This window comes from Vespula pensylvanica, chromosome 5 (genome assembly GCF_014466175.1).
Source record: "Vespula pensylvanica isolate Volc-1 chromosome 5, ASM1446617v1, whole genome shotgun sequence".
In the NCBI taxonomy this organism is placed as follows: Eukaryota; Metazoa; Arthropoda; class Insecta; order Hymenoptera; family Vespidae; genus Vespula; species Vespula pensylvanica.
In genome coordinates this window covers 5,100,311-5,127,305 of record NC_057689.1, presented here as the reverse complement: position 1 = coordinate 5,127,305, position 26,995 = coordinate 5,100,311, and the positions used below count along the sequence as shown (strand labels likewise).

Here is a 26,995-nt window from a genome sequence, read left to right as displayed (position 1 = left end):
TTTCTTCCGACGGTGTTTCTTATCGTTAGAATCGTCCTCCTGGCTTTTGCTCCCAACTTACTAACGAAACAGAATTTCCTCGAACGGACGTAGCTCCGATAAAAACGTGCCAACGTCCTTCCCTTCGATGTTAACGAATCATTAGCGAAACGATTTTTCCAAAATTTAGATAAATGGTGGTGGGTCTCTTGCTATCGGATAACAAATAAATTAATAAAACTAGATTTTGTAACTACGTTCAGGGGAAGGAGAGGATGGCGGGGGGGTTTAAATTAGGTATATTGGATACGTCGGTCGTTTATTATTCTTTTTTGAAGAAAATCAAAATTAATCTAACTGAGAAAAAAATGAAAGAGAGAGGAAGAGAGAGAAAGAGAGAGAGAGAGAGGGGGGGGGAGAGGATACCGATTGTAGTAGAAATTTAAATGGAATACGTGGGCTACGTGGTATACGAAACGAGGAAAATTTCACAAGTGACATCGATTCGTTCCGAACAAATCCAATCAACGCTTTCGATTCAACGAAACGTTCTAATGTAGACCCCGACAAACGAAAAGTAAACTTCTCTCTTTCTCTTTCTCTTTCTCTCTCTTTCTCTCTCTTTCTCTCTCTCTCTCTCTCTCTCTCTCTCTCTCTCTCTTTTCCAGCATTGGTAAAACAGAAGGAAAATTAAATATCGAAGCGAGCATAGAATGAAACGACGATCCAGTCTCACGATTTTCTCGATTTTCTATACACGTGGTATGTGTCTGTGCAGATATTTATATATAGTATGTATATATATATATGTATGTATCTACGTGTGCGAAAAGGTTACATCTGCAAGAGTAGAACGTGCGATTTTTCGCAATAGCTTTGCGATGTAGCGAATTTCCGAAGGCTCTCTGATTTCAACGCCTCTTCTATCGAATCGTCAGCGGTCGGCCGCGCCCATTCCTCTCTCTCTCTTTCTCTTTTTCTCTATCTCTGTCTCACCCTTCTCTTCTTTCTCTCCCACTCGTTTCTCACTCTTCCGTTCCACTCACGCTTCATCTCGTTCTGATTGCTACATGCTAGTTTTACGTGTTTCGTGCTCGACCAGCCGACATGCTGCATCACATCGAGTACCGTTTCAGTGAGCCGTTAAAGCTTATAACATCAAACAATTCGTAGTAACATCGTGTAACAACGAAACATCCTATAGAAATCCACGACTCTTTACATGTTAGATTCTTCTATACTAAATTCTATCAACAACGCGAATCTCGTAGAAATGCTTTCGAGGATTTCGAGTGACTTCTTGTCTCTCTTTTCATGTTTTCTCTGCCGATCTTTTCTTTATTCGACATGTAAATATTTTTTATGTTATTTGAAATAATTTGAAAAATAAAGAAAAAAGAGAAAGAAGAAAGAAATAATACGCTCCTTTCCTTAACGCTCAACGTGATTTTATCAAGCTATAATATGTAACTACGTGCCATTTTCTTTGTCGCATAACGACAAAGCCACGTCGTTTACTTTGTTCGTAAGGGCTAAAAGGACGAAGGATTAAGGGCTGAGTAACTCGGTCGACATACTTTTTAAACGACACTTTAAGAAAAACTTTTTCTCAGAACATTAGATTTTGTTCGCATGTTTTATAGATCTTTTTTCTTTTTTTTTTCACTCTCTCTCTCTCTCTCTCTCTCTTTTACTTCAACCTTTACGAACTTTTACGCGGTAGATATTTACATTTTATTAGATATTTTCTATGCCGATAAGTTACAACGAGCTCGTACAATCGTATAACCCGTTTTATAATTTTTCTAATGAGGTATAAACGATGAAGAGTAAAAAGAAAAAATAAAAGAGAATACAAAGTTTTCTATTCTCTTTCTTTTTCTTTTAATCGATAATTAAAAATCCTATATACATAAAAATCCATTAGAAATAAGCTAGATGTAATAGAGAACGTTCTTTTATATTCAAAGAGAAATGTGAAAAGATACGTTTACGTTGTAGTATCTACGTTCAAGCTTACTTTTCTATTCGTTGTATCTTTACATCATAGAAAAAAATTCTGATACCATCAACGTAATAACTTCTATTAGGAAATAGATCTATTATAATATATGGATCCTTTCAAAATATTTGAACATTTCCTCTAAGCAAGCGCATTTACTTTATATGAGAAATTTACATGCATATATACTTGTACACATATATACATAAATATATATATATATATGTGTATATATATATATATATTTATACATATACCCTAACATCTAAACATTATCAAGCAATTTTCTAAATAACATGAACGGATGAAAACAGATATCTATCGAGAAATTTCGAAGATCAAGAAGAGAAATAGAGCAAGTATCGATCAATATAATAGCAGAGATCCTTTAATCTGATCCTTCTATCCGACAGCTTATCAATTAGTTGAGAATGATTAAATGTATCTAATGTATCACTCAAGACGCCTATCGAATCCCTTATTCTCTTTACTACGAATCATTGGATCTATTCGTGAACTCAATAAATTGGAAACACCGCTCGTATAGTCCTCAAGGGAGGTAGTTCATTGTATGTACCTTCTCATAAATAATTCCTAGAGAGAGTGGCACGTCGTTTACGTCGCTGGAAGTCTTAAGAAAGTTTCGACTAGTGGTTATAGACTGTTAGAGAGATAGAAAGAGAGAGAAAGATGCTAAATGGTGAGTGGGTTCGTAAAGATTAAGAGAGAAAGCTTTGCGAAAAAGCTTTAACGCGGATTTTCACAAATCTCACTTTTTCCCTGTTTGCTCATGCTTTCTGTCTCTTTCTCTCTTTCAATCTTTCCCAACATATCGTTACGCGACATATTCGTAGATTAGTTTCAAACACAAACAATAGATCATCCTATTTCGTTGTGGCTTCTTTCCTCGAGAGTAGATAATTACGTACCCGTATATTGATAAACCAGGAACAAAACTAAAACAAAAGTACTGGCAATGTTATACGTAAGTGGAATTAAAAAAAAAAAAAAAAAAATAATAAAGGAAAGAAAAGTGATTTTGTAATCGAACCAATATATTTAGATCTACGATTTCAATTTATTACATTCACATCGCATCGATCCGATTAAAAAATGTTGAACAATACCTACTAGCTTTACGTTATTTACATCTTTCATTCTCAAACAATTGTTCGATTCAATTATATCATATGATACTTAAAAAAGAATATAAAAAAAAAGATATGAAATTGTAAGGTTATCAACTCAATGATTTTAATTTTTTATCAGATTTTAAAAATAATACGATTCGCGTAATGAAAATTTCATCCAATTTGATACTTTCACAATCCAACATGGTCTCTGTTGGAAACGCATATCTCGTACTTAGGTACGTATGTAATCAAGTAGTATTCATGTAATATAAATATGTATCTATACATTGCAAAAAGTTCGAAGGCCAGTCTTCCTGAGGATATCTACTCACTTCGTCGATCTGGTCTGTCCACTATTCTAAAGCTCTAGACTAATTTCAAAGCAACTGCAAATTTCCGCAGGCCGAAGAGCTGTACGGGCTATACAGAATAGCTTAGTTTTAATGCTCGCTCAACTCGTTCTCATCTCTACTAGTTTCTCCTCTCAACACACCTCGAGCTCGTTTCATTATTGTTGAGTATACGATGGTATCGAACCTGACAACTTTGTTCTAAAAACAACAACGGTATCGTTGTCGATGAAGCAACAATTACCTAACTGTGTAACTATAAAAGGATGCTCTTGGAAATATGCAAATTCATGGGATAAATTAATCAAAATTCATAGAAACATTTTCACGGTATGAACTACCGAATGTGTACGTCGACAACAAGGAAGAGGGGAAAAAAGAATAAATTATTCTGACGTAACAGTTTATCAAATAATCACAATTATCTAAATGGAAAGCATTCAACGTGTTAAAAAATTATGAAAATATTTCTAAGACTAAATGTAGATATATCACTAGGTTTTCTGGATAAACGAAATAAACGTGGTTTCCCTCAAAAGCATATCTTTGGAAAACCGCTCGAATTACGGATGCAAATGTAAGATTCCAAGAGTCTGCTTAGCTTTGCTTTGAGAATCTTTGATCGTAGAAAGAGAGAGAGGGAGAAAGAGAGAGAGAGAGAGAGAGAGAGAGAGAGAGAGAGAGAGAGAGAAATACATCGTTGATCAAACGTGATCCACGTTCCCATCGTTGTATATACTTACTTCAAAAGACGTAATCCTGTATGCTTCCTGTCGTGAACACGTTCGCTCAATAACAGAATTATTTAGTGCAAATAGGAACATACGGTACTAGATAGAATTTAGTATAATAAAAAATAAAATAAAATAAAATAAAAAAAGCACGAAAAAAAGTGAAATTTAAATTCGTTTCGATTCTCGTTAAAATACTTCCTATAATCTTAAACTAGACTTTCCCTATATGTATATATTTATTTATCTCACGATTCAAATCTACTTTAAAAATGTTACTTTCATTCTATCACACGAATGTCGTCCATTCAACATACTTGACGCATAGAATAAGTATACGTACATATAGATGTAGATACGTACGAATATATGTAAGTACGTATTACTCAAAGCTTTCTCAACATTTGGATTTTACAAATCAAACGAAGTATCTTTTTTATTTACTATTATCGCATTTTTACTATAGACGAGATCGAAGCTTTTAAAAGTTTGATAAAAATTGTTAGTTTCGATTACGCGAAACGATTATTACTATGCAATGTATGTCCTATGTATTCTCTCGAGCATAGATGTTATCAACAACGTGATATATTATCAATTTCTACGTTTCTAATGACACAATAATATATATATACGTATACATATATTGTGCATTTTCTATAGGCATAATAAATTAGAAATGAAGTTATTGCAAAACGATAGCGAATTAACGCGGATTACATCGACGAAGTGTGTTTCTATATAATATCTACACGTAACAGTAGGTAGTACGTGTACTATAACCCAGCTGTGGCTTTTCAAAGTGGTCTGCTTTATCGTCCCGGAACGTTCGTAATCTCGTTTATCGGAAATTCGAAATTAGTCGCGGTTACGGTGATTTGAAGAACGCGATTCGTGCGATGACGAAAACGATTTTCCGATTGTCGGGAGCAAACGAACGAACGAACCGAACAACGACGTGACATTTCGATGTTCCTCCTTTTGTTTGTCTACTTTCAAAATCTTTCCGAAAAATCCTAATTTTGTTCCAAAAAATTTTTCTATGAATAATAGAGAAGGAAAAAATAAAAAAGAGGAATGCTTTCTCGAACAGATGTATTTTATAATTTCGTGAAAGCAATTTTGTTCTTTACACGGCTGGAACATCGTTTCCCTATCTCATTCTTTTTTTCTTTCTCTCATGGATTTAGGTGAAAATAATGTTCTGTTCTCGCACCCGGTTCATCGTTAAGCTGCTCCATTGAACTTAATTGCTACTAATTCTCTTTTTCTGCTCGATATTTCTCTCTCTCTCTTTCTCTCTCTCTCTCTCTTTCTCTCTTTCTCTCTTTCTCTCCCATTTTTACACCTCTTCTTTAATTATTTAGTCAAAAGAATAAATTTTAATTTAACACCGATAGTAAAGATTTTTATCTTTTCGTGAAAGAATGCGAAATAGGAAATAAGAGAAAGAACGATTTTTTAACTGTGTATCGTCATCGAAACTCCTAAGACTGCATTAACCTATTTTCATGAGAATAGTTGCTACTGGGATGTAGCCGTGAGTAGTAAAGCGAATAAAACGACACGGACATAATCGGGCTGCGAGACGAATATGTTTTGAAAAATATTATGCAAACATGAGAGAGAAGCAACTGTAGCATTCCACAGGTTTGAAATCGCTTACCGGTGTACTTTCCCATACTTGAAAATTCCAACAACAATAATAACACGAGCTTATATATGTGTTATGAATGCACTTTATTGTAAAAGCAATGGTTTCTTTTATAAAAAAGAAATGTGTATGCGTATAAAGTTATTGCAATTAAACTATTGATATTTCGTGTGAATCTTGTATATATATATATATATATATATATATATATATATATATATATATATGTTACATTCAAATAGTATACTTTCAATACTATTTCATTATTGTGTTATAAGTTATCGAATAATGTCTAAGATATGTTGTAAGATGAAAGGATTTAAATTGTCTAAGTTTAATTTATTAGTGTTATTAATGTTTTATTATATACGTGTTCTATTGTTATCAGAAATATAACTATTTAAGGGATACCAATTTTGGATACCACAAATATTTATCGCTGTGTAAATCGAAGAAATAGAGAGGAAATAGAAAAAGAAAGAAAGAGAGAGAGAGAAAGAAAGAGAGAGAGAGAAAGAAAAAGCTACTTCCAAAAATGATCTTTTCTGTATAAATGCAGTATAGTTTTATTTAACATAAAGTAAATAACTTAAATTTATCATGCGTCTAACAAGGGCAACCTTCGAGATAATATTGTTACGAGGAAGTATAGCTACGGTGAAGGTTCCTTTAGATTCATAACACAGAGATGATATCTCACCCCTATTCTCGCGTGCAATTCTTGAAAAATAAGAGAAAGGTATCGCACTACTTTTCGCGAAGGAACGGAAAAATGAAAATCATTTTTGCCATCGGCAGAAAACTTATTACACGAGGCAGGATTTTCTTGGAAGAATTTCCTTCGGTGAATTATTTTTGAGAGAGAGAGGGAGAGAGAGAGAGTACATATATATATCCTATTATATATATATATATATATATATATATATATATATATATATATAAATATCTTATATTTATTACACGTTCTTATCTATCGCACAGGTACGTGCGATAAGTCTTGCATCTCGTGTTGCATCGGATTACATGCGCTTTAAAAGCATTATTTCGTTGTCGAGAACAGAACGATATTACGTTGCGCGAATGCGGAATATTTTCAGAGATTGCACGAGCGGCCAGGCGACACCAATGGCGCCGTCCATAACGCAGTAGGACTTCGTAGGAACATACGAGTTACCTAACGAATTTAACTTTCTTCTTACGTTCCGTCTTCCGTGGCTGTGCAATTTGCATTTGCTTAATTAAATTTTCCGTTCGAGCGGAAACGTGCTACTACGATCGACCATCTTTTATAACATACATACCGTGCGACATTTATACGCAACAGTGTACTTTCGTACACTGTTTCGAAAAATATCACGTCTCGATTACTACTACAAAATGCACAATGGTGTTATACCAATCGAAAATACCACAATGTGATTAAAAATACGAATTACAAGCCCAGATTTCATGCTTTCATGTCGATGTAGAAATTTTCGAGAGATAAACAAGCGTATGTCGGTATGTAAAACAACGCGATGTAGCTCTCGAATCGATTCGATCGATCGTTCATCGAATTCCCAGAAGGCTTTTAACGTTATCATCGATACAAATAGAGAGTGGATACTAGTAGTATATTTCTCTTTTCTTTTTTTTCTTTTATAATCTCTTCGATTGTTAGAATTTCTTTTTCTTTTCGCCCATATCTATCTACGCTTTTTATCCTTACGCTCGTTTCCTGACTCGCTCGTATACGAGCGAGCGAGTAAGCTACGATCTTTTATCCGACTAATATCGCCTAAAGGAAGGAAGGATCGAGGAAACCGCTTCTAATGTTTCTGTTTACCGTTCGTGGCTTTTGCAAGAAACGTAATTCACGTCTCGAGTAAGGAAATATACGAGAACGTGCATACACCTATAGATACCGTATGTCACACCTACATACGTACGGAACTTCTCATTTTTTCCTTTATTTATCTTTTATTTATTCACGTCTCTCGTCCTTCGATATCAGCGAATCGATCTCCAGAGTATAGTCCAATCCGTTCTCTCTATCTCACCTCTCATTCTTTCTCTCTCTCTCTCTCTCTCTCTCTCTTCCCTTCCCTTAACCCCTCTCCAACCCTTTCCACCCGTCGCTCAACCATCCTCAGTCCACCACTCGGATCCACTTTATTTCCATTCCCGTGCTCGTTCCATACCCTTTTCCTTCCCAACCCCCTCGCATTTATTGCTAAACTTCCCCTTCCACCAACATTTTTCGATTCTTACTCTGCAGATTTTGCGCTTTATAGTTTACGATTGTATCGATAAAATGTCAGAAACGGCGTAACGCGTGATTGCCGTTCTGGAATACGGTCAATGAACATGAGAATCGAACGATTTCAAATAGGTAGGTATTACTCTCGTTTATCAGAATGATCTAATGAAAAATTTCTTAGATAAAAAATAAAAAAAATAAAAAACCCCATGAATTATTCGAATTTCTTTCGTACAGTATAGATATCCGTCGAACCTTATTCGCGTTTCATTTTTATCGAAAAAATGATTCTATTAGAAAGTAGCTTTATTTTTAAACGCGTTCACGTAATTTTAGCATAGTAGATACAACCTAGACTAGTTTCTTCTTTCTGATCTAAACGATAATGGAAAAGACTCGATGGAAGAATTCTTATCTCTAACAACGATATTGAGAATTTCGAGTTGATGGTTGTTGGCAAACGGAATAATTACGATGGCTCTTCTTCGAATATGAAATTATCTGAAATTCAACTCGTAAAGGAAGTTTTGATCAAAGAGAAACAAGAAAGGCAAGTTATAATGGTATATACGGAAAGCATATTTCGAATGCTTCGTTAGACTTTGCTATAGGCTATGTTCCTTAGAGCAACGAGAGGAATTGAAAGGGTCTTACACACCTAGTGCTACAGTACACATTCTCACCCAAAATTTGAGCTCGTATGTGCCACGAGGAACGACATATGGCACGACATTATCCGGCTTAAGTTAAAGCATATTTCTCGCGGGACAAGTACACGAATAATCTTTGCCTTTCGACCTTTATCTTATTTTAGAATTTTACTTTCTCTCTCTTTTTGCATTTGTCTGATATTTTCTTAAAAACTCTCACCTATTGGCGCCTATCCTCTTTGGCCGGATTGCGATTAGTTTTTTTAACGACTATTGCGTAGTGTATTTCTAAGTCGTCTAATCTGATTCGAGTCTAGTGGGAATACACAACGATACCGCATGGGTGAAGCTTCTAAACTTTACGATGCAAAGCCTTACGAGTTTCATCTCATTTACATATCCAACTATCACACCTATACCCCCACCCCCTGCCCTCATCCCCAACCCCATCACATGCAAACCACCCAACTCTTACCTGTGTAATATTAAATTATACCTACTCCATTCGCGATTTTCTTCGCTGATACAATTTTCCGCTAGGGTGTTCAATCATAAATATAGACAGGAATATCGATGGGATTGCTTTGCGTTTGACGTTAAAGCTTTGCTTTCCTACGAAATGAAATTTCTGTGACTGAAACTTTCTATATGTATGTATATGTATATAGAACATTGAATGAATAATGAATAAATGAATAGATCTAAGATATGTATGTGCATTACAAGAATAGAAAACAAAACAAATTCTGCAAAACTGTGTTTCTTCAAATCGAACACTTTCACATTTCATTATTATTTTATTATCCACGAAACTTCCTTCTTGTAACTTGCTTCTAAACCTGTTCTAACTCTTTAAACGAATAATACCAAGAAAATTAGCATTAATTGTATGAGTTTTTCTTTATCTTACGAAGAAGTCTGTTTTACTAGACGAATAAACCACGCGGCTTTTACGCATAGCAGCATGCAAAAGCGTTTATTCCAACTGAAGCAGAATTCTGTATGCACGAATGAATGGAACAATAAGGTGTTTTGATGTCTAATGTACGTTTGGTTATATCTTCTTGGTCTCTCCGTCTCTCTCTCTCTCTCTCTCTCTCTCTCTCTCTCTCTCTCTCTCTCTCTCTCTCTCTCTCTCTCTCTCTCTCTCTCTCTCTTTCTAATTCTGTAGTTTGCATCGAAATAGTCAAGAGGAAATTCTAGCAATGTATTTATGTTACAGAGAATACCCATGTGAGAAAATGCCATCTGAAATTAGTTTAGCAGCGTAATTATGGACGGCGAGGTCCCCTTTAATCGCTTCTAATCAGGCTTATAACAATTAAAACTTTGCTCACCTCTGCCCGAGTTATCTACTTCGCGTAGGTATACACTCTCTTCTCAAGATCGATTATTGTCTCCTTCGATGTACCATCTCTAACGTGTCGTCTGAACGTAATTAACTTTACTACTTGATCCTTATCATTTGTCCTCTTGATTCGAACAATGACACGTAATTAGCGATGAAAAATGATAATAAGAAAAAAATCATCCCTCGTCCTAATCGAAGGAGATATTCCCTTATAACTACTATATTAACGCGATAACCAATAAATCTCGACCTTCTAATAAGCGATAAAATCAAATAACGAATATTTGCTATAGCGATTAAAGATCTTTGACATTCAAAACACGTCGTCTTGAAACAGGTATTACTTGACTTGGAACAACTGAAGAAAATGCAAGCGTATACGATCAATCATGTTTCAAGAGAACCCTTGACAAAACATTGCCCTAAGTAAACGCAACCCAGACGCAATCTACCGTTGAAATCACTTTCGAAACATCAATTATTCTTTTCTACAACATTCACTACTACAAAACATACTACATACTTTTGCTCCTCATTTTCTTTTATCATTGGACACGAGATTGTTCCCTTCTTCTTTTTCTTCTTCTCTCTCTCTCTCTTTTTTTTTTTCTTTTTCATTCGAATATAGAAAATTATTGAAATACTTTAACAGAATAAAACTATACTTTAATATCGAAACAGTCAACATCTGGATTCTTTTCAATCGCTATAAAAATTACTTTGGATTTTTTATTAAACCGGACATATGGCGTTTTAAGGTTGGCGAAAAAAGGGAGAAGACCTTTTTTCTTTCGACAATGCTCGCCGGGTGTGAACTCAAACTGAGACAGTCTGTTTTGAGTGTGATAAGAGATATCCACTCGGATTTCCTCTACCATAAGGCCAACCTTTCCGGCGTCGATATTGCCGTCGAACAATGAGCCACGGAATCGTTCGTGCAAACCCTTTCTCTCTCTCTCTCTCTCTCTCTCTCTCTCTCTCTCTCTCTCTCTCTCTCTCTCTCTCTCTCTCTCTCTCTCTCTCGTTCTTCCACGAATAGGATTACGGGTATCAGCTTTGCGACCGACAATAGAAATCGTCGAATCGAGATGACCGCGATAATATGCAATTATTTGCACCGAGGTTATCGAGAGTAGCCTAAAGTTTACAAGATTACTGCGATCCTTCGATGTAGACACGTATTTTTCGTTATATCAGTTTCCTAAAAATAAAAAAATAAAAAAATAAAAAACAAGCAAAGAAAAAGGAAAAGGAATAAAGAAAAATGTATAAAATCTACCAAACATCGTTCAAATAACAGTTAACTCTTCTTAATTACTTGGGAAATACTAGGGGGAAAAAAAAAAAAGTAAAAAGTTTAGGAAGTTATAAGTCGAGTGGTTTGAACTTATCTCTTATCTCTCTGAACGAGTTGCCTCCACTATTATACTAATTAGTTTGTTGACAGCTGTTCTCCGTAAAAGTTAACGAAAAAAGAATTGGACAGTGAAAATCGCACACGTTGGTAACTACTAATATTCATCTGAAATCCTTGTCACACTGATGAGGAGAAAACGTGTAAGAGCATACTTAACGACGCCGAAGAGGACCACCTGTTACGTTATACTCGTACTTTACACACGGAACTGCCTTTTCTTTTTTTTTTTTCTTTTTTTCGTTTTTTCCATTTTAATCCTCGTACTTCTCTTATTAGTAAAGAGGAAAAGAAATGATATCGTAAACATACGTAGCTAGATATGACGAGTAATTTCTAATAATCTGAAGAACGTATTATCATTCGTTAACGGATATCGTATCGTTATCGACTATATATAAATATTAACGATCTCGCTTTTTAATGTTTTAAATGAACATTAAAAAAAAAAAAGAAAAAAGAAAAGAAAAGAAAAGAAGACGTCGATAAAGAAGATTTAACGAGTTGCTTATATTTACAGAGTTTCACGATCATTCGATCAAATTTTCGTTTCAATAAGAAAATGCATCAATTATACGAGCTCAACAAAATGTCTCATCAACGATTATATATTTAAGACAATATTTCTTAATGACAACGTTTACTGAATAATTATATTTAAACACTAACAAGAGTCTTGCATTTATACACGGTCGTACGTAAGTACGTCTCTTCTACCTCGTTATGTAACTTAAGAGCACGATCAGTCGAAGTACCAAGTCTTTCTGATCCTTTAATCCTTCGCACTCTAATTTTCTTTTGTACTACACGAACATTCGAAACTCCAACCAAAATGAATTTCCCTTTCCGTGCTCATCGAGATTATCTCTCGCGCTGTTCTTTTCCGTCTTCCTGTCTTTACATTTCTTTTCTCTTTTTCTTTTTTCTCTTTCAACTTTTTTTTTTTCTCTCCAACACCCTAAACCGAAACTTAAACATTCCAGATTTGCAGGGAAATATTTCTTCAAAGTTTTCATTTAATGAGATAACACCAATGCTTACTCTTCGTTAACGAGATATAAAGAAATAAGAAGAAAAATATAAGGAATGCAACATATGTAAGTATGTATATATCAAAATAAACTTTCTTATTCGAAAAATTAAAAATTTTCGGTTCTTAAACAGGTAATCATAGTAAACACCGTCGACGTAAATAATTAAAAAAAAAACGCTAATGGCGTGGAGAATTGTAAATAAATCTTGTAGTAGAATAGAAGAAAAAAGAGAAGGAAAAGGAAAAAGAAAAAAGAGAAGAAAGAAAGGGATGCAATACTTATTTACCAGAAATGAGTAAACGCAAGAAAAGCTTGTTTGTACGACGGAAAATAAAATTTGCGGTCTAGGATGAGTTTCTGTCTCTCTCTCTCTCTCTTTCTCTTGCTTTTCCTTTCCATTTATCCACTTTCCCAATCTTTTCTCTTTACGCGTTTCTCCTGTACGTGCAAGTTTACGATCTCAAATCCTTCTAAATCTTTAAAGCCCTTTCGAGAAGGGCGGTCGACGACTTTGGCATCCTTAACTTCAACGATATGATCGTACGGCTGTAAGAATAAAGTCGAATTATGGATCGAACGAATAAATCGTAAGATGGATCGATCTATCGTGTGAGATGACGGTAAATTGAACGATTCTACTTTCAGTTTACGACATTTTTCAATAACATCGTCCGATGAAAATACTTTTCTTCCCTTCATTCGTATATACGAGTCACATAAATATATCTACACGTATACAATAATGAAATTTGTTATGGATATCAAGAAAAAAAGAAAAAAAAAAAAGTAAAACGGACGAAACGATCGAACTGATGAAATTCTGCATTGTGTTCGAGACCGTATATTTAATAATAAATTATTAAATACATCGATCATTTGATATACGATTAATAATAAAATAATGATCTGATGAGACACGATTGAGAACAATGCCAATCTCAAAGAAGTATAACCAACGTATTTCGTTTATTTTTTTATTTATTTTCTTTGAGAAACGCGCGAAAGATAATAGCGAACGTTTGCGTGTCAAAGTTAAATTAGCGCTTAACGGAGAAATGCGAGAGCGATGTAATTTGGTATCGAACGCAGTGAAACGGTGAATGGGTGAATGTAGTAGGATAAATAATTAATCGACGTACACAAACGACGTTGGTACGTAGATAGACAGATATATACATACACACATACGTATCGATTACACGAGCCTAGACTATCTGTAATTACAGTACGCACGCTATCGTTCGATTAATTATTTATTAATCTCACTCATCGACTTCGTGGGTACGTAACGTTATTATTATTAGATTGGAGATGTAGGAAGATCTATTTCATAAATCATGTCCGTCGGTTGGCAAGACTGATCGACGAGTCAAGTGAGTTGTCCATGAGCTTGTTGAGGGTAACTACGATATCGTAATTTAATCCGAAACGTTGGATATATAAATGGAGGCTGAGAAACGAGCTTTCGTCTCTTTTATTCCTCGAGAAAAAAGAATAGAAATAAAAAAGGGACGCCACGAAAGTGACGCAAAGATAACACAATGGCTATTATTTAGAGATAACAGCGGGATGCGCCAAGAATAAAAGTTGAAGATTTTTCTTCGACTTTTCTTTTTTTTTTCTTTTTTTCTTTTAGATACAATCGAGATCTCGATCACGAATTATTTTCTCAAAGACTTAGACGAAGCACGAACTTAATACTTTTTCTTCTTCTTTTTTTTTTTTCTTCATTTTCTTAAAGAATTCACTATGAAACTTTCGAAAGTAGAGATCGATAGCTCGAGTAATAAGAAAAATCGTGAAATAAATAAGGATTAATAGATTCTTCTACTAATAGGTGGTTGGAACCTTGCCACTATCTACTTTCTCGGTTTCGAAAGAAGTTTCAATCTTGTCGAATAGCCTCACTCGAAGATCTACAAGGGTTACCAGCTATATTATTCCCTAGTCGTGTCTTATTCCTTATCTCGTAGAGGAAAGGAAATATAGAATTCGAACTTTTGACCGATCGTAAAAACTATACGATGTATACCTAATATTTTTCATAGAATTTATCGATTTTCCATATAAAAAAAAATAAATAAATAAAAAGAAGGAAAAAATCATCCCCCCTCTCTCTCTCTCTCTCTTCTCTTCGATGTAACAATAAAACTATAAAACATATTTTAATATCAGCAACTTTCACGATGCTCATCAAGTTTTTATCGTTCATCGTAAATATTGGAAAAATCGTTTGACGTTTAATAGGATCTTCGCGAGAAATTAAAATGCAATAGGTTAGTGGGAAAGATTGACGACAGAGAAAATAGACGACGTACCTATAATGATCAATTTATATGAAGGCTGTTAGAACCATACGCGTCCAACAAACTGTCCGGTATCACTCGAGCATTCCGTCGATCAGCGTTGTCCCATGGATAACGAGCATCACTAGGGAATTTTCATGCAAATTATGATACGACGTAATGACCGGGAGGAGCGTGTTCGCATCGTCGAATCAATGGGCATTAATTGAAATAGAAGCAAACCTGAACTGGTAACATCCTTTACCCGAAGGAGCACATCGACTTCTGCATTATGCAACGTGCTAAAGACCATGATATTTAGAGGACAGAATATTCAGGAGTTAAGGAAGACGACGATAAAGAGGAGGATTAGACGAGCTCGAACGAGCTCGATTTGATCTTAGAGAAAATAATCGTGAACGACAAGAATCGAATATCTTCGCGTTACGATTCTGCATAGAAACAGGTATATATGTATATATTATAATATATACGAACGGCAATGGTCATCTCCATAGAAAAACAAAATCGTAAATACGAAGTCTTTTCCTTTTGTTAAAATTGACCAACTTTATATTTTCTCTGCTTCGTACGTGAGTTTCTTCTTCCATATTCTCTTTATTTTCTCTTCTTTTCTCTCTTTCTCTCTCTCTCTCTCTCTCTCTCTCAATAATTTCGCGAGAATCTAGATAAGTTGTTATAGCGTCTGCGACCTTACAGCTTTATCTTTATGCTTTCTAAAGCAGACGACACGTTGGCAATTTTACCGAGCGTCTACGTAAATGGTTATGTGGGAAATTTTTTATTAACGGTGTGTATCACGGATTTCAAAGTAATGTTCGTCGTTGCAGCTAGGTTGATTATCTACCTCAATTATAAAAGAAAATGTTAAATTACCTAGACATTCCATCGACACGGAATACATAAAATCTCTCGAAGAAAGAAAGAAAAAAAGAAAAGAGGGAAGAAAGAAAGAAACGAAATCCACTATGACCCAAAAACGATCAAGATTTATGAGAGCAAGTAGCTGTGGATTAAGTAGAAAATTGCCGATGATTCACACGATCGTAAAGATTTTCAGGAGGAAAAGTTTAGATTAGTTTTCTCCGTGACTTGAATTATGATCCGGTTAATAATTTAGATCATGATTCTCCATCGATTTTGTACATACTTAATTCATTGAGCAAAAAAAATAAAAAGAGAGAGAGAGAGAGAGAGAGAGGGAAGGAGGGAGAGAAGTACAGAGATAGAGAAAAAAATTTGTAGACATCGAAATTTCACTTCGATAAAATTAATAATCGGAATTCGAAATGTTCAGAAATGTTCGTCTCAATGTTTTAACAATCGAGACTTCCAAAAATCGTTGGAATTTAATAGAATCGCACGAGATGGAAGTTCATAGTTATAGGTCAGAGTAATGAAAAGCGCTTCGAGGCGCGCGGATCGATTCGATCTGGAAACGGGCCGGATGAAACGAGTTTCATTAAGGGGGATTAATGAACTCGACTCGCTGCAAGAGTTTAATTACGAAGGACCACAGAAAAAAGATTTGGCGCCCTGATACCAGTCCAGTCCAGGGAATTGGAAAAGCATTTTTTTCCTCTTACCTTCGGACTACGCAACGCATGTGATGAATAAACATGAAGGAAAGTCGAACATATTGCGTTGATACATACAAGAGAGAAAAAAAATGTCTCATACATGTACATTCACTCCAATTATTTTATTCGCGGGAAAGAAGGTTTTATCGATTTCCTCTATATAATACATATAGTTGTGTGTGTGTATATAGATTATTAGTATATATGCGTATCTAAATCAAATCGATATTTATCACAAACTGGCGATGATATTAGATAATTTAATAGGTAAGATATAACTTTATTCTCGATCATAGATGCCTACCTCTATATCTACTATCATGATCCTCCTAAAAATTATAATATATTCCAGGTTGTGGACGAGATTTACGGCGTAACTTTGGTCTATCCTATGAGATTGAAGACAACCAACTATCTTTTTCTCTTTTTTTTTCTCTCTTTCTTTTCCTCTGTTGCTACAAAGGGAATTCAACATACATCCGAATGTTTTCAACGCCGTCGCATTGGGATCGCCGATCTGAAACTAGTTTTTTCCCTGGGATTAAAGGACTCTTTTGAAACGCGTGGATCCTGGCCAGTAACCTTTCTTTGGAAAGAAGCGAAAGTACCATCGTTTGTCAAACTAAAAATCTCAAATGAAAGAAGATTACTCTACTGAATCGAAGAAACATTCGAAATGTTCCTTTTAATCTCGTAAGATGTATCCTACTAAAGACGAAATTAACTCGATTCATTTTTTTTTTTTTTTTTTGGAGGGAATCTCACAATAGAAGCAACGTACACATGAGTTCTACTTAACTCCAAGTCACGTAGTATTACGAAATATATTCTAGCGTCGAGCCAACAAATCCGACTGTTTTACATATAACTGAATATATCAACATTTTTTAAATCAAATGTCACGAATATCGAAATGAAATTGGTGCGCGGTATTCTTTTCAACGAATATAGATCTTTAAAAAGAAAATCCATTTTCTTTACTCTATCTTTGAACCATAGCCATAGCAAATGTTTCATGAAATTTCATTTTTCTATAAAGATTCTCAGAAGCTATCGAGTTGTCGAAGAATCGCAAGAGCTTTCAGAATCCCAAAGATTCTCCGTAGAAATCTAATTAGGTTGCTGATCGAGAGAAAGAGAGAAAAAGAGAGAATCGATATAAGAAAGAGAGAGAGAGAGAGAGAGAGAGAGAAAATCGACGAAAGAGAAAAAGAAAGAAAGAAGACGAGAGTAAACAGTTGGAATATAATAATGTTAAAGCATAAAGATGACGAGTTATATTTAGAAGTAAAGGAAATGAAATGAATGCAGAGAGATCAAAGAGGGTAGTCACGAGAGCAACTAAAATCAGAATAAATAGTGAAGGGAAAGAAAATGGAAAGAGTTATTTATGGTCGAATCTAGGCAACTGCAAATTATCGTTGTCGATGAAGAAAAAGAATGAAGAGGAAAGGTTGGCAACTTTTTCAATAATAATTTGTCGAGCGTTTCCTACTTTCTTTCCCTCATCCAATAGAAGAGGATGGAATCTCGAGGATGAAAGAATTCTCTCCCCTACTGTCCTTCTTTCAAGAGAGCGCTTCAAGCTGACATGCTACGAATTTGCGCTGAGGGATGGCCGATGCGCAGTAAGGAACATTCGCCGTTACGTGGCAAAAAACTTGATCGGGACTTTGATCGAAAGTACACTCGATCTTTTTCCCAAAGTAAGCATTTTTTACGAACCCTCGACCGAATATCTTTTTTCCGAGAGCACTAATACTTTTCATGCGATGTATAAGGAGATTATTTTCATCGCACTTTTTTCCCTTCGTATTTTCATCCTCCGAACAAAATACTTTTATCGTTCCGATAATTATCAAAGTTGATAAAGTAAAAAAGAAAAAAGAAAAAAAGGAAGAAGAAATAAAATTTGCGAAAAAATTTCATTTATCATTCATTTTGCGTCACGTCGATCTATACGTATGAGTTATACATCTTTAATAACCCTGAAATAAAATCTCTTTCATCTCGCTCGTACACAGTATATAAAGGGTATGTTACAAGAATAAGTGAGGAAATGTTTTTTTTAGAGTAGGTGGGATGGTGACTTTAACACATCAAAACAATAAAAACGAAAAATTATATATAAAAAGTTCATATAAACATATCTACCACTTGGCTTTTGATATCGCTCAAATTATCCTTAAAATATTTCCCACTTATTCTTGGATGCACTGTATATACATATAAGCCACTTTCATAATCATCTGCTAATTAGAGAAAACAAAGTAGACCATTATAAAATTAATCAATGACGAAATATGAAAGAGACCAGACCAACCTAATCGACAAGATATTCGGGTAAAACACGAAGGACGTACATATTTCCATCTCAAGATATATCCCTCAAGGCTAACATCTTATTATATTATATCTTGTATTATACCCAGGAAGGTACGGAATTAACTTAATATACGTCAGGTTCGATCTTAATATCACATTGTTTCCGTGAAATCTAGCATCCCCGTAGCGAACATTCTAAGTCATCCTTTCTTCGAACCACTGAGAATCTCGTCATTTCCTGTCTCTCTCTCTCTCTCTCTCTCTCTCTCTCCCTCTCCTTCCTTCCTCCCTCCTCTGTAATAGCTAATAAGCATTTACGCGTTGCGGATATGGTCAATTAACAGAGAAAAGCTTGGTGTATTAACGCGAGTCGCTAGTGCGTCATCTAATTATTCGATTTCGAAAATGGCGAGGACGGTTTCTCCAATTAGCAAATGGACTTTCTCGAGCAAATAGAATCTACAAAGTGGCAATCCTTCCATACTAATAGCATACTCGTTTTCTCCCTCTCTATCTCTCTCCTTCTCTCTCTTGTTCTCTCTATCTCTATGGATCGCGTGCTCAAGCGAGCCGGTGAGTATCGTAAATGTGCGAGAGATCGAACGTTACGCGTATAATTTCGTGCTACTCAGATAAAGGGAACGCACGCATCTGAAAATGAAGGTACACGAATGTTATGTATGTAAGTAACTACCTACGTATGTATGTACGTATGTATCTATGTATGTATGTATATATGCACGTACTCGTACGTTTGGTACGTTGCACGAAAATTTGTTTACGTGGCATGTGCAGTAAACAAACCTGTGATGTTTGCTTTGTTTCGCATTGCCGTTGGTGCCTGCATAATCTCGGACTCCTTTAAAAGATGGAAAGCATCTCCTTAAAATTCTCGGAATAGTAGGTTAAAGGAAGGGACGTCCGGATTTAAAATCACTGGATGAGTAGCAACACTGTTTACGCCTGATGAAAGATAAGACTTACCAAAGTCGAGTTAGCGAGGAGTAAAGGCTGCTTAGAAAGGAGTTTAGGAAACTCCAAGAACTAAACAATGCCGTTAAAATATTCCAAGCATCCGAGTATAAAGCAAGGTAAAACAGGTTCATGATGGTCATTCCATAACACTAAGAGGATAGATAATTAAATTGATAGAAGAAAAAAAATATCGATAAGATATCTTTTAAATTTATACCGGCATCACTCGAGTTTCTATTCGAGCGAATCTCAAAATGTTTCGTCGTTTTTCTTTTCTATTTATCTCTCTTTTTCCCTTTTATCTCTCTCTCTCTCTCTCTCTTTCTATCTATCTTTTCCTCTCGTATAATTCGGCACTGTACAGTCAAATACACGGTCAACTATAAAGCACTCCACGGTCCAAGAACCATCTCTTAATTTTATGGAGCATAATCAGCGAACTTTCAAAATAAGGAAAAAAAAATAGAAAAAAATAAATAAAGAGAAAGAGAAAAAAGAGAGACAGAGAGGAAGGAAAAAAGGAAAAAGAAACACGAATGCGCGCACGTACACCTACATACATAGATGTGTATATATATATATATATATATATTTATGCGATGGACTTTTTTCGTTTAGTAAACGTCGCTGAGAACATGTACGATATTATTACAACAACATAGGTTCACGGATTCAAGGCATGTGCCATGGATTAATTAGCAGCATATCCGAGACGAAATGAAAAATTATCCTACATTCATTTTTCCACTTCTCCGACGCGAGAATTTCGTATTTCCCTTGTTTACATTATTTTTCCTTCCCGAGGATCATTTCCTATATCCATATTTTTTAAATTTCTTCAAACGCTGTTTGTTATTTCTCATTCTAAACTTTATTGTTACTTTTATTAATATTCGATCAATTTAATGAGTAGATGTCACGTAAGAGTAATATACGAGAGTAATTAGTACGCTTCGAGTATCATCACGGGTTGGTGGATTTTAAGGATCTACGAACCTCAGTGTTTCCCTTCGAGGAGGAATGAAAAGGGCGAGGGAGAGATTGACTCGATTAAATACGTGCGTGTAGTGTTGATATGAGTTAATGCTTGACGAGGAGAGAAAAGATTCGGGACTGGATCAAGCTATGATGGATAGGCAGGACGATGGGTATTAAAGCTTGTGCTCAAAGATAAAGAAGCGATGGATATATCTAATCTTTCGAACAGTAGGCACGCAGATTTATGTAATATCTTTAATGAATCTAGTAGTAATAATAATAGCAATAGTAAGAACGTACACGTATTTACGTTTCAAAGTTTAACGCCAAATTAATATCTACTCTGTCATTAATTTAGTTATTCAAAACACATTAATGTTTCTTCATTCGCTTGTTGCACGTAACTGTATCGCTCTTAATTCTATCTATGACGTTTTAGAAATCAATTTAATAATACTACGGAAATTCACTGTTGAAAGGGTTAACGTGACTTATGTACATAAATACATATATAATTGCTTCGTAGATAGATTTGTAGGTAGATATGCGTTTAATTGAAACCACGTTAAATTGCTCTTGATATTAAAGTTGACGCAATAACGCATTTCCAAATTTTGCGAGAAACCGTGTAATAAGTACTTTCTCATCCAATGGTATCTTCTATCTATTTCTTTCCTTTTACATACTTACTCTCTCGAGGATTCTCGTGTATACGTAAGACGCAAACGCTCGCCTTCTTCCTCTTAAGCTTTGAAAGTTGTCCGAGAAATTTACGGTTATGCGGCCGGGTAACAAGGAGTACTATAAAAATAAATGTTCCTCTTACTATTTTATTTATAAGGAGCAAACGATCGATCGATATCTTCGTGGCTATACTAATAAGAACAAATAGAAGGGATCTCGAAACTCGTTAGACGGATCTTGAAACATAATGTAACACGTGGCCACGATAGAATGATTTGCAATCGGCGTAATAGAATAAAGTTTCATTAATTCTGCCGTCAAATTCGTTCAATGTCGACGTGACTAAAAAGAAAAAGAAAAAAAAAATAAATAAAAAGAAAAAAGAAAATAATAACGCGTTCTCCTTCTCGCCGTCATTTTTGATTAACGTACCGTTGCCATCCTATGCAATAAACGAACACATCGTCTCTCGTTCTATTACTCTTTATCTCTTTTCACTCTATCACTATCTCCATCCTCGGTATACCTACCAACAGACGTCACGGATCTCGTTTTCACCCTGACCGAGTAAAAGGACTCACGATCCATCCTATTAGTTAGTCGGATGTCGGTTTGGAGAACGCGAACGACAAGCTTAATTAGCGTCATACCTCCTACCTATACACGCCTATGGATCGAGTTGAAGTGAAATACGTCGGAAGGTTCATTAACTAGCTCTACTGTAAATATTATACGTACGACGCAATATAGCTTCACCTAGAAAACGTTTGTTAGAGGACGACTGCAAAGAATAAAAAAGAAAAAAAAAATAATAATAACAGATAAACACGTCGTGCTTCGCAGTACATATTATTTCTTATAAACTACGTACTAGGAAAATAAAGTTTCTTCGTCGGATAAACGAACGTACGATCTTTCTCACAGAAGCACAAGATTTAATCGAAACTTTAGAGAATTCCTACGATTCCAAGTAATTAGAAGTCTGATCCAACAACCTCCCTTCTATCTCCCATCGCTACCGCCCCATCCCTACGGTGAGATCATTCTTGACACTTAACCAATGTTAACGTTACAACCTCCAACGTATGCGGCACAAAAAAGAAAAAGAAACGTTTTCAAGATCACTTCAATAACACTCAAACTTTTTCTACGTACGAGATCAATTAATTAACACGCAACTTATCTTAAATATTCGCACACTTTGTTAAATATAAATACGTACATATCTACTTATAACACGTATAAAAGTTGCAAAAAGACAAAGAAACCAGAAACAAAAAGGGAAAAAAAAAAACAACAGAGAGAAGAAGAGAAAAATTTGTCTGAAGATACATAGATACAAGGAGATAGAAAAATATATGTTCACGTTGTTCGATTGACGAATAGAAGAGAACGTTGATCGCTAAGTGTAGTCCTTACCGGCTCTCTTTCTCAGTAGCGTCGTCCACGAAGATTGGAAGCGGGAAGTTCCAAAGTTCGAGGACTCGTTCGATCGTCTGCGAACGAAATTCTTTTCTTTAAGGAAAATAAAAACGATGAATTTTCGATCGAAAGATAGAAAAGATTTGTATAAATAATAAAATAGTAATAATAATGATAAGATAGTAAGAAAGAAACACCTCGTAGTATCTCGTCGTCCGTACGAGAAGAGATCAAGTAAATAAACATGCGTACGATTGCGTGTCGGGGCGCGGACTGAGCGACTGGGAGAACTCGTCTTTGCTTGTACCACCTCTTCCACCACCACTACCACCACTACTATTACCACCACCACCACCATCATCGTCGTCCCTCTCTCGTCGTTATCCTCTACGAAGCATCCCTTCTTCTCTCTCTCTCTCTCTCACTCTCTCTCCCTCTCTCTCTCTCTTTCTCCTCGTCGATCCTCCTCATACCGTCGCGCGAAGCTTCGACGCCTTCCGCGCACCCCCTCCACCCCACAACGCGCCACATCCTACTTCCACTCACCCTCTCTTTTTCTCCTTTCCCTCTTTACTCCTCTCACCCACACTTCCACTCTCTTCTCTCTCTGTCTCTCTCTACCGTTTCCAGTTACCCGTCCGTCATCAGCGCCAACGCCCTTGCGCACTGCAAAGGTCCCCGCGAAAAAGCGACGGACGTTCTCGTTCGTCCTTCGACGTCTTCTCCAGGATTCTGTTCTCCTTCTCCTCTCCTCTTCTTTTCTCTTCTCTTCTCTTCTCTTCTTGTTCTTCCTCCTCTTTTTATTTATGATATCGTTGACATTTTTTTATGTTCTTATTTTTTCTCTTCCCAGAGAAAATCTTCCTTTCTTTCTTTTTTCTTCTTTTACTTCTTCTACGATTCTTCCCAAGAATTTACTTTGTTGGTTTGTTATAACGACACAACTCCTCGATATTTTCTTTTCTTATTAACGGCATCATTTATTCTCTCCATATATGCATGTGGTATATATTTGTTATAATAAATCATTTAGATGAAACTTTTCAAAATAATCGTATCCAACGAATTCAGAATTAATCGCGTCGATCGATCGTATTATCATTTCACCGTTCTTATTATTTCGATTCTCTCTAAACAGATAATCCATCGTTATTATCGCTATTAAACGTTCATACAATTCTTGCGCTTCAATCTCATAGGATTATTACGTTATTTAGAAATTTACGAGTATGATTTTTAAGAATAATTTATTTCCCTCGCGGCTAGTTCGCCAATTCTTATGAACTTTGTCATTTTTTTCTTTTTTTCTAAAGACATAATACGAAGGTTAAGATTCTCTCGAAAGATACTGTCCAAGTGGTACGTGATAAGAAACGAAACGTATTTCTCTGGGAATTGGATCTCGGTTTGCAGAGAATATTGCAATGACTGACGTGAAGTTAGTGAGCTGTCGATTATCTCATTTGGGAATGCGAGCGGTATAGTAAATGAGCATAATTCCAGAAATATCTATATTAGGATAACCCATGGAAACAGTTAGACATATTTGATTAACTACATTATAATTAGAATTACTCGATGTAGAATAATATCGAATATTATCGACTTAGAGGAAATCTAAAAATATATATAAAAAAAAAAAAAAAAGAAAAAAAGAAATTTCTATATACGCATAAAAAAATTCCTTACTCCTTTCTACGTAAGCGTTATATTTCAACTTTTTCACGGTAATGTTGTCGAGCTGTTACAACGGAAGAAGAATCCATTCGATCGTTTACATATTACTCTTTTGATCATTGTGCACGAATAAAGAATATACAAATCGATAAAATTTCTCATTCTCTTTTCTCCGACTGTCGTGGGATACTCGAGCGGACGCGAGGATGTCGAGGGTGAACTATTCGGCTCTTATCGGGACATTCCCCGGGAAAAAAACTGGGACGAACCATAGAAACGTGCTGTAGATGTATAGCCCGATATCGGGGAATTTTTGATAAGAAGCTGCTTCGGATGATTGTCCCTGTCAAATGCAGATTACCTGCTCTCAAAAGTATCACGCGCTTTTATATATACATATATGTGTATATATAGACACATATACACACATAGCCTATTGATAAAAATATCGCACTTTACTGGTACATACACATTTGCAATACTAATGTACAAAGTTAATGAAATTTCAATCGTCAAAACCAATTGTCGTAGGATGATCATCTTACAGCTTTCTAATAATGTCGATTTAACGGTAAAATTTCAAGATAAGCCATCGAAACGATATCTTTACCGTAATCGGTAGAACTCGAACGATTTCAAGTCTCGTTCGTTGGAAAGAACGATATATAAAAGGTGAACGAGATCGTTACTGGCGCGAACGACACGCGATAGTATCAAAGTAAATGATCACTTTCGAAAAGAGACGAACGTCTATCTTCCTTTTTTCCCCTTTTAAAACTCTAAACTTTATTACCAATTTTTCTTTTATTAGTTCACACATTCACGATCCATTTGTGAGATATAAGAATTCTCAATTAATCCTTTACGATCGTATGTTCGGCCTCGGTTATCGCAAAAAAAAAAAAAAGAAAAAAAATATTTTACTTAAAAGCAAATTATTTCGAATTATATATGAACATTAAAACGTTAAAACGATATAATAATTGTTCCTACGATTAAAAAAATTTTTTATTCGATATAACCATAAAGAAATTAATTTCCGATCAATGTATATTATCCATACATCCGAGAGAAATATAATCACAAAGCATTAAAAATTCACGTTTAAAAAGGTCAATGAAATAGTCTCAACATCGGATAATTATTCCATCGAATCTTTTTTATCTCTGTAATTCGACATTTCCGTTAGTCATCGTCGATCTAAAACGATGTAGCTTTTTTCGATTACATAAAGAAATTCAAACGATCGAAGTTACATCGAAGAATCGATTGGAAAAATTTTTTTCCTCCTTTCCTTTTTTTAAGCATCATACCTTAGATACTTTCGATCGAACGAAATAACGAGAATCTATCTTAAGGAAGGATGCGCGCGACAATAGGTCGTTGTGCACGGGGTTCTAACAATAAGGACGGACGTAGACAAAAGATGCTGTCTGGAAGCGACTGCTACGGGCTAGACGTATTGATTTGCTATTTTCAGAGAGAAGAGGCAGGATAGTTAACTCCGGAACAAGAAGTGGTAGATAGGTACTTCTTCGAGACACACTTATACTCTTTCATCTTTCTCGCATGGCAGATGTAGAATAAGATAGATATATATATAGAGAGAGAGAGAGAGAGAGAGAGAGAGAGAGAGAGAGAGAGAGAGAGAACTAGATAGATAGATAGATAGATAGATAGAGATAAAGATAAGATAGTACGTAAGTAAGTACAAGTAACGTAGTGCACTTTCTAGGAGCAGTATATTTTATCATAAAACGCAGACACAACAAAGGGCACTTTACATACCAGAGAGGATGGTGGGTGAGGGATGCATCAGAGATCAGGTTTAAGGATAAAAGATACATTTTAAGTTTCTAACTCGATACTTCGTTTTAGCGATAAATTCTGTGCAAATAAAAGCTCCCGATACTTTCATTAATGCATTGTATTACTAATGATAATCGAATGTTTGCCGAAATTATAAAAAAAGAAAAGAAAAACTTTCTTTCGATGAATAATTACAAATTTACGAACTTTGATTCTACACGTGTCTATCGAAATTCGTTATATCGACGTACATGAAAATAAGATTTTCTTTCATTATAATAACATCGGTTCATATCATCCAATCAATCAAAGTCAATATAAATTTGCTAAAAAAAGAAAAAAAAAACAGACAGTATTTCTGAGTCCTCTATCTTTAATCGAAATTGTGATCTGTTATTGAGTATCGTAAATTTATTGTTAAACATATGACATGTATTTTTAATTATTATGCATATAAACAATTAATATTCCGTTTTAGACGCAAGATTAAACTTAACTTTCACGAATTCCCTGTTTGCATAACTATCACTGTAGTCGATTGTAAAATAACGAATTTCGAATCATCGATGACGAGACGATAACGAGGGGGTTGAGACTTCACATGCAACGGGTGATTCGTAAAATCGTCATAGAACGATACAGTTATCGTCCGTCCGTAATTCATGTCATTTTGCTCTCGTAGAATTTGCATCGGAGCGA

At 35.3% G+C, this 26,995-nt stretch overlaps 1 protein-coding gene across 5 annotated transcripts; it reads right to left on the bottom strand.

The window, feature by feature from the left end:
• Positions 1–2,246: 2,246 nt before the first annotated feature.
• Positions 2,247–23,565, bottom strand: LOC122629628. 5 transcript variants are annotated; one of them, XM_043813270.1, is made up of 5 exons: positions 23,008–23,565; positions 22,808–22,884; positions 21,395–21,505; positions 19,498–19,610; positions 19,026–19,402 (listed from the first exon to the last, which is right to left on the bottom strand). In XM_043813270.1, the coding sequence occupies exons 1-5, from the start codon at positions 23,169–23,171 to the stop codon at positions 19,376–19,378; spliced, it is 492 nt and encodes a 163-aa protein (XP_043669205.1). In that variant the 5' UTR covers positions 23,172–23,565; the 3' UTR covers positions 19,026–19,375. The 5 variants fall into 5 exon arrangements, 1 of the variants encoding a protein (XP_043669205.1); XR_006327312.1 differs by lacking the exons at positions 19,026–19,402; positions 19,498–19,610 and adding an exon at positions 2,247–2,937; XR_006327314.1 differs by lacking the exons at positions 19,026–19,402; positions 19,498–19,610 and adding an exon at positions 21,919–22,169 and having other exon boundaries at positions 20,946–21,505.
• Positions 23,566–26,995: the final 3,430 nt, after the last annotated feature.

Bases quoted from the DNA above. Each gene is read 5' to 3' on its own strand.
- LOC122629628 (XM_043813270.1), bottom strand. From the start codon at position 23,171: ATGATGGTGGTGGTGGTGGTAATAGTAGTGGTGGTAGTGGTGGTGGAA. The intron at 19,611-21,394 runs GTAAGTATGTAA...CATCTTTTAAAG, and splicing joins ACACGAGAATCCTCGAGAGA to GAGTCCGAGATTATGCAGGC. The intron at 19,403-19,497 runs GTACGTGCATAT...CTTCATTTTCAG, and splicing joins GCAACGTACCAAACGTACGA to ATGCGTGCGTTCCCTTTATC.